The 8,623-nt window shown below is 41.4% G+C and overlaps 1 protein-coding gene across 1 annotated transcript; it reads left to right on the top strand.

Moving 5' to 3' along the window:
- Positions 1–713: 713 nt before the first annotated feature.
- On the top strand, positions 714–2,929 carry LOC141716855 (patatin-like protein 3). The gene is made up of 5 exons (XM_074519028.1): positions 714–1,057; positions 1,163–1,344; positions 1,688–1,844; positions 1,931–2,092; positions 2,195–2,929. Exons 1-5 carry the CDS (start codon positions 869–871, stop codon positions 2,720–2,722), a joined length of 1,218 nt encoding a protein of 405 aa, XP_074375129.1. The 5' UTR covers positions 714–868; the 3' UTR covers positions 2,723–2,929.
- The last annotated feature ends 5,694 nt before the right edge of the window (positions 2,930–8,623 follow it).

The raw sequence follows: 8,623 nt of genomic DNA, 5'->3' as shown, positions 1-8,623 counted from the left end.
ATTGCATAATATAGAGTATAAATATTATTTCAACTACATAAGAATAAAATTGCTTGTTGAAAAGTACAATCTCTACACCATACACTCTAAACTAATAACATTATAATTAATGTTCACACAATTAATTTCGGATGTTGGCATAAATAAAATTTTAATATTCAATATTAAAATTGGAACCAACATCATCATAATGATATTCAATATTAAACTTGAACAAAATAAAAATTTATAAATAAAAATGAAAACAAAAATCTATGCATAATTGTTAAAAATATTAACAATATACCTAAAAGATTAACCCGCGGGCGCCGTTGTCTCGGGTGGTAAGCTAGCAGTACAATACTAAAAGTTCAGCCATTTTAACAGTAGTGTGAATAAAACTTGTATATTAAAAATTTCATCAGTGTTTTGCGGGCTTGAGCATCTCGTTAATTTCATAATTCAAACTGCAACAAAAAGTCTTGATCACTTGGATACTTAAATATTGGGCTCAAACAATGTAACTTTGTACACAGCTACATTTAAATCAAGTGCGTAAAGAAATGCACGAATTAAGCATATTGTGTATTGTAGAGTAAGAAGCTTTGTAAATCTGAAGTACAACCGTCTGGCAAATCTTTCAAGTGAACAGACTATAAGTTAAAGTAAAAGAAAAGTTGCTTTAACTGCCTAAAGAGAATATGGGAGGACGTTCACTTTTGATCCAATCAAGAAAAGTCGGTTCATACCGGCCACATATATACAAACACACAACCATACACATATATGAATACAAAGTAGCAGTTAGCTGCCTGCTTGATTATTCCATTTGTTTCAGTACATAATCTTCTTTGTGTTTCTCACTTCTCAGTTTTCTAGAGAATACAAGATGAAGACATGTTTTCTAATCATTTTATTGCTAGCTTCACTAGTAACTATACTTGAATGTGCTGAAAAACCATATAGAAAAACACCAACAACAAAAAGGAAGTTTGTGACAGTGCTGAGCATAGATGGAGGTGGCATTAGAGGCATCATCCCTGGAACCATTCTCGCGTTTCTCGAGTCCAAGCTTCAGGTTCTTTTGTTTTTTTTTCACAAGTTGCATGCTACATTTATGTTATGCAGTATGCTAGTAAATGCGAAGACTAATAGTTTGATTATGGACATCATATATGTACAGGAACTGGATGGGCCAGATGCAAGAATAGCAGACTACTTTGATGTGATATCTGGTACAAGCACAGGTGGCCTGGTAACTGCAATGCTCACAGCTCCTGATCAAGATAACCAGCCTCTCTTTGCTGCCAAAGACATTAACAAATTTTATTTGGAGCATGGACCCAAAATATTCCCACAGGACAGGTACACTTAGCATGTGAAATATTGTGCGGTGTGAATAAAAAATCTTAGAAAGAATACTCTGATACTAAAGTGTAATTGTATAAAGTGATTCGAATGTGATTTCTAAATAGTTATCTTATCATAACCAATTGTAAGAACCATCACAATTCACACCTCGATACTTATAACTTCCATTTAGTAGAAAGACTTGATAACTAAGTTTTTCCAGATGATTTGTTGACTTAATTTACGCATAACTGAAGTACTTGCATCGAATTTAGCCTGAATGCATTAATTTTCTCCTTTGTTTGCTACAACTGATATACTGGATTACTAATGAAACCAATTTGGTTGAATATTACAGTGCTTCTGCTGTAGGGCCAAAGTACAATGGGAAGTACTTGAGATCGATAATAAAGAAATTATTAGGCAACACCACCATGTGCCAGACCCTTACAGATGTGATCATTCCTACTTTTGACATCAAACTCCTTCAACCAATTATGTTTTCTACAACCGATGTACGCTGATCTCTTTACAAACCAGTCATTTTTTGAAATATGTTTTCATAGTAAATAATTTGCCGGTTATTAAATTCTCTCTGCAGGCCAAAGTAAAATGTTCAAAGAATGCATTACTAGCAGATGTTTGCATAGCCACATCTGCAGCTCCCACATTTTTTCCAGCACACTACTTTGAAACTAAATTTGAAGACAGGAAGACACGCAGCTTCAATCTTATCGATGGTGGAGTTTCTGCAAACAACCCTGTAATTCAGTATACCCGTCAACCTTAGTTTCATTAATATGAGTTACAATATCATATTAGTCTACAGCTAATATATTGTTTGTTGAAACTAATCCTCATGCAGACTCAGGTGGCGATAACACATGTTTTCAATGAAATCTTCAAAGGAAAATTCAAGTTTGTTGATATTAAGCCAATGGACATCGAAAAAATATTAGTGTTGTCCCTCGGTACTGGGACGGCCAAACAAGAAGAGAAGTACAATGCAAGCACAGCGTCTCAATGGAATGCGATTGGTTGGGTATTTGACAAGGGTGCCACACCTTTGATCGACGTTTATAGTGCTTCCAGCACAGATATGGTTGACATTCAAGTTTCATCACTATTTCAAGCTCTGGGAGCTGAAAAAAATTATTTACGTATTCAGGATGATAGTCTTGTAGGGAATACATCATCTGTTGATATGGCAACCCCCAAGAATATGGCGGCACTTGCTAAGGTAGGAAATAAGTTACTGAAGAAGTCAGTAGCCAGGGTGAATATAGATGTAGGATTATTTGAGCCTGTGGTGGGACAAGGTACGAATGCTCGTGCTTTAACTCGCTTTGCGAAGCTACTTTCTGATGAGAGGAAGACCCGGCTAGCTAATTAGACTATCAAATGCGTGTTGTTTGCTTCACAGAAAATTGCAGCTAAATTTTGTTATGTTTTGCCTTACGTTTGTACTTTTAGAGAATAGACATGAATTCTTTCTGTTCTGTTTCTGCCCGTGTGATAGATTAAAAATTGGGAAAATGCTAGAGATCCCAAATATTATTATAAAAATTGTTCTCAAATAATTTATAAATGATAACTTTCCTAGTAATAATATGGGACCTCGCGTGCATTCATATGTACCCACTAATTATATTTAAACACGTGTTATACAACGTCACTTTGTAACTATTTTGGTACGAGTTTTGGGTTACGTAACATTACTCTTAAAAAAGCTCAATCATTCTTTCGATCTAAAATTTTGCATCAATATACCTATTTGTTAAAACTTTATTTTTTACTCTTGAAGTATCGGAAATTATCTTTTTAACCTTGAACCGCCTCTTTTGCCCGGTTTTTTTCGGCACTTCGTTTTTTTCCCGATCTAAAATTAAAAATGTACATTTACGAAATTTCAGGGATAAAAGCAAACGATCCAATAACACATGGGCAGATGATTATATTAATACAAATATTGAGACTCAAAAATTCATTAAACCGATTAAAAACAATTGCATTTTGGACTTTCTAATTGAAGCAGCAATGATGGTCTAAGTCTTGAATTAAATTGAAGATTCCGCTGGTTTTATTCGTCACTTTTTTTCTAGAACATCGTCGGTGTTTGTTTCCGACTTTCAAGGTAGATATGTGAATATTTTCTTAAATTACTCTTTTAAAAATCATAAAACAATTAACGTAAATTGAGTAAAATATTAATGTATTTTTAATATACGTGAATTTTTTAAAAGCAGGCAATTATTATGAGACGGATGAGGAAAGTAGTATTGTATATTTGGCACAAGAAAATGTGATAAGTTCTATCAAGTCCTCGTATGATTCCAAATTTAAGGGGAGAAGAGAGAAAGTTCATGACATCTAAAAACAAATTGATGTTCTTTTCGACGGTAAAAAAGAATTTATATTACTCAAACATATCAGCCAACAAACTTGACTCCCAATCGAAGTAATTGGATGTCCAACTCGGGAAACAAATCTCTTATCAAAAACTCGACATGGAAAATAACATGACTCTCTCGCTATACAGTGAGCGGCCATGGTAAGAGATTATTTAATGAAAAATACTAATTCAATATTTAACTCTAAGAATATCCTACGATTCTCCATAATTATGCTGTCTACTCTAACAGTATCCTACGATTCTCCATAATTATGTTGCCTATTAGCTGTAGGCCCAATAAGGCCCTCAGAGCGAATGCCCGTCGGACGATAGAGCCATTGGGCCGAAGGCCCACCAGGCCTATAAGCCGAAGGCCCACGGAGAATCTCAGGCCAAAGCCCATTCTTATTCAGGATCGTTGGAAAGGAGAAGAAGCATAACGCCCCTTTTTCACTACCTCTTTAATGATGAGTAATGTAAGGTACATTCATGGCAAAATTGGGTATAAAACCCCTTGGAAAGTAAGATAATACATACATAGATTCTCTAAAATACTATGTTTTTCTTGTATTCTTTACCGACCTTTACAACCAGATTCGCATTCTCACGCCGGAGGTGAATCGGGGGTACAAACCCTCGCATTCTCTTCACTTTCAGGTACTAGTCGAAGCCATCTTCACGGAAACCGAAGCCTGTTCAAACACCCGAAGGAATCTGGGCGTAACATTTGGCGCCGTCTGTGGGAAACTACGAGAGTTACAAGCCGAGATAACGAGAACATGACATAAATAATTCATGAGCATTCACCGCCACCTGGTTTTTCCGACAAAGGACAACCATCCACCCTAGTGGACGAAGATGGGGTCATCACATTGACTCATGAGGAAGAGGCCTTACTCCCAAAGATCCGGGCAGAAAAGGCCGCGGAGAAGGGCAAGGCCAAAACTGATCAAGCTGGAAAGGAAGCAGAAGCCCGAGCGAAGCGAAGAGAGGCTGATGCGCTCCGGCTGAAGGCCCTGTAGCTGCAAAGAGAGTAGATTGAATTACAAAAACGAACTTTACGCGAAGCGTTGCAGGCCGACGAGCCCGGAAGAACGAATAAGGATAAAAGAGAACGTAGGGTGCATGACGAAGAAGATGAGTCTGACTCTGATTCGCATTCCTGAAGGAAAAGGACCAAACAACCCTTTTTCTCTAATTCGGATGAAGAGCCCGATGGATCCCGCCTCAGGCTCAATCGTCTAAAAAATGCCTTGTTCGGTGATAGGAGGGCCGATAGAGAACCGGTCGTGACCCAAGAAATTGAGCAATATCGACCCCCCAGGCGAAGAAAGGCAGTTCCCTAAGATGAGTGAGTTCAGTGGGAAGGGAGACCCTGAAGACCACTGCGAAAAGTACGAGCTACTAATGATTGGGATGGGTCACAATGATATCATGTTATGAAAAATGTTCAAGACCTATCTGAAGGGGTCAGCTTCAATGTGGTACAAATCCCTCAAGCCCAGGTCCATTGGATCCTACGAGCAGCTGAAGAGGAAGTTTCTGAAGTACTACTCTCACCTATGCCGAAAGGCGAAGGACACTGAAGCCCTGGTCCACTACATGCAAAGAGCGAACGAAGAGTTGGGGGACTATCTTGCTCGGTTTAAGGAGGAAGCCGGAATGGTTACTAATCTGGGCAAGGTCAAATTAATGGGCTTCCTAACGATGAAGCTGGATCCCTATAAAGGTAAAAAGCTTCGCTCATCTCTTTACGATTTTCCCCCGAAATCCCTGAATGATATATATGTGAGGGGCGAGAACATTCATCGAAAAATGGAAAGTATTGGGGGATATAAGGACTCCCGAAGGGATGACCGATCAAAGCGAGCCGACAGATACGAAGGCTCAAGATCAGGCGCTGGCCGAAGGGATGGTAGAAAAGAAGGAAGAAAAGAAATGGATCGAGGGCCGAACGGCGACGAGATAGGGATTCGGCCGTTCGGCCGTGTTCACCCCTTTGAATGCGCCGATCTCCAAGATTCTCCATGAGATCAAGGGAAAACCCGGATTCGTCCGTCCGGCTAAAATGAAGGTCCCAAACCACAAGAAGAACCCCGAAAAATACTGCGACTATCACAGGGACAAGGGGCATAACACCGATGAGTGCTATCACCTCAAAAAGCTCATTGAGCGAATGATCAAAGACGGTGAACTTAATCAGTTCGTTCGAGATTTGAGAGACATGCTTGGGCCGAAGGAGAATCAAGAGGAGGAGGCAGAGGCCGAGGAGCCAGAGCGAAGGGATAGGATAAGGGGTGAAGTAAAAACTATATCTAGGGGCAGCATCCTGGATAAGGATAGCAAGACAGCCAAGAAAAAGTACGCCCGACAAGTGTACAATCTCTATCAATTCGGTCAGGCGAAGCCCCATATGCCCATGACCTTCAGCACTGAAGACTATGAGGATGTCATTAGCCCGCACGAGGACCCTCTTATTATAAATCCTATCATCGGGCAGAATAAAATATGGAAGGTGATGGTAGATACTGAAAGTTCGGCCAACATACTGTTCCACAAAACCTACTGCAAAATGAACTTGGCTGGAGAGCAGTTAGAACCCTGCAATGAGGATCCCCTTTACGTCATTGGAGACATCCCATTCAGTTTGAAGGAACAATCATGCTCCATGTTCTCGTGGGCAAATTTCCATACATTGTGGAGAAGCCAGTGAAGTTCTTCGTGGTTCGGATTGAGAGCTCGTATAATGCCATATTTGGAAGACCTTTCTTATCAACTTTCGAAGCGGTGGAGTCTATACCGCATCTTAAACTCAAGTTCCCAACCGAAAGAGGGGTAAGAGAAATGAGGGGCGATCAAAAACCCGCCGGAATCATAATGCTCGAAGATCTGGAGAAGGATCAGGAATACGAAGGACAGGACGAAACCGGAAAAAGAAAGCGGGCCGAATCCGAGCCCGGCGTAAGCCATGAAATATTGAATATTGAGTTGGAAAAATTTGGGGCGGATCTATCGAGCTCGATAGCCGAACCCGCGGCGGAAACCGAAGAGGTAGAATTGTACGCAGGCCATTCGGGAAAAGTGGTTCGGATTGGGAAAAACATAGGGGCAGATCTAAAGGAAAAGGTAGTAGCTGTCATTCGGCAATACCATGATGTGTTCGTCTGGGGGCCGGAAGACATGCCCGGATTGGATCCCAAGACGGCTAAGCACTGCTTGAATGTGCAACCCGAGGCCAAACCGGTATAGCAAAAGAAGAGGACGTTTGCAGTCGAACGACAGAAGGTTATAGAAGCCGAAGTAGAAAAACTGTTGGAAGCCAAATTCATCGAGGAAATTGAATACCCCGACTGGCTAGCCAATGTGGTGGTTGTCAAAAAGTCAAATGGGAAGTGGAGGATGTGTGTGGATTATACGGACCTCAATCAAGCATGTCTGAAGGACCATTACCCCTTGCCCAACATCGACCAGCTGATAGACACTACGGCAGGATACGAGGTACTCAGTTTTTTGGATGCTTTTTATGGCTATCATCAAATTTCTATGAATGACAAGGATGTGCCCAAGTCAGCGTTCATAACTCCGAAGGGGACTTATGCTTATATCAAAATGCCCTTCGGACTAAAGAACGCTGGAGCCACATTCCAATGAATGGTAAACAAGGTCTTTAAAGAGCAGATCGGTCGGAACATGGAAGCATATGTGGATGACATGATTGTAAAATCACTGTTCCAAGATCATGCCGAAGACTTGAAAGAGTGATTCGAGACGCTCGGGAGAAATAACATGAGGATCAATCCAAACAAATGCACCTTCGGAGTCTCCAGTGGCAAGTTCCTGGGCTACATGGTCAGTGCCCGGGGAATAGAGGAGAATCCCGAAAAGATCGAAGTAGTCATTAATATGGAAGCCCCTAAATGCATCAGAGACATCCAGAAGCTGACCAGTCGGCTTGCCGCTCTTCGGCATTTCATCTCCCGATCAGCCGAAAAGGCACTCCCCTTCTTCGCCGTGCTCAAAGGGTCAAAGAATTTTGAGTGGGGGCCCGAATGCCAAAGGGCATTCGAAGAAGTGAAAGAATACCTTACTAAGGCACCACTCTTAATGAGACCCAATCCGAAGGAAACTCTCCAGCTTTATCTGACCGTGTCCGACAGAATCCTAGGGGCGGTGCTTGTGAAAAACTATGAAGACAATCAACACCCTGTGTTCTACGTGTCCCATATCCTCAAGGATACAGAGACGAGGTACCCCAATGCCGAAAAATTTGCATATGGGTTGGTTATGGCCTCCCGAAAATTGCGACATTACTTCCAAGGCCGAACGATTCAAGTTGTCACCAGTCAACCTTTGAAGAAGATTTTAACAAGACCCGAAGCCTCGGGAAGAGTAGTTGCCTGGTCCATCGAACTTGGGGAATTTAATCTTGAGTATGTCCCCAGAACGGCGATCAAGGCCAAACTTTAGCTGACTTTGTGGTCGATTGCACATTCACGGGGCCGCATGATCTCACGCCCGGCGAACAACTCATTCGGACTCCAGGAAAATGGAAACTCTTTGTAGATGGGTCAGTTGTTAGGAAAAGGTGTGGGGTCGGCTTAATTCTCTCCAGCCCCGAAGGATTCGAGATATGCCAGGCTATAAGATTTGATTTCCCTCTGACAAACAATGAAACAAAGTACGAAGCACTCCTCACAGGGATGGAGCTGGCCCGAAGCCTTGAGGCGAAGCACCTAAGGGCCTTCAGCGACTCTATGCTGGTGATAAAGCACTTCTCTGAAGAATATGAGCAGAGAACCCCCGGACGAAGGCTTACGCCTCCAAGATAAAAGATGCTTCTCTGTCATTTGAAACTTTTGAGCTAAGTTAAATTGGCAGGGAAAACAAAGGACGGGCGGACGC

The sequence above is a fragment of the Apium graveolens genome, chromosome 4 (assembly GCF_009905375.1).
Source record: "Apium graveolens cultivar Ventura chromosome 4, ASM990537v1, whole genome shotgun sequence".
Taxonomy (NCBI): domain Eukaryota; kingdom Viridiplantae; phylum Streptophyta; class Magnoliopsida; order Apiales; family Apiaceae; genus Apium; species Apium graveolens.
The sequence above is the reverse complement of the archived record's forward strand: the minus strand, read 5'-3'. Positions and strand labels throughout refer to the sequence as shown.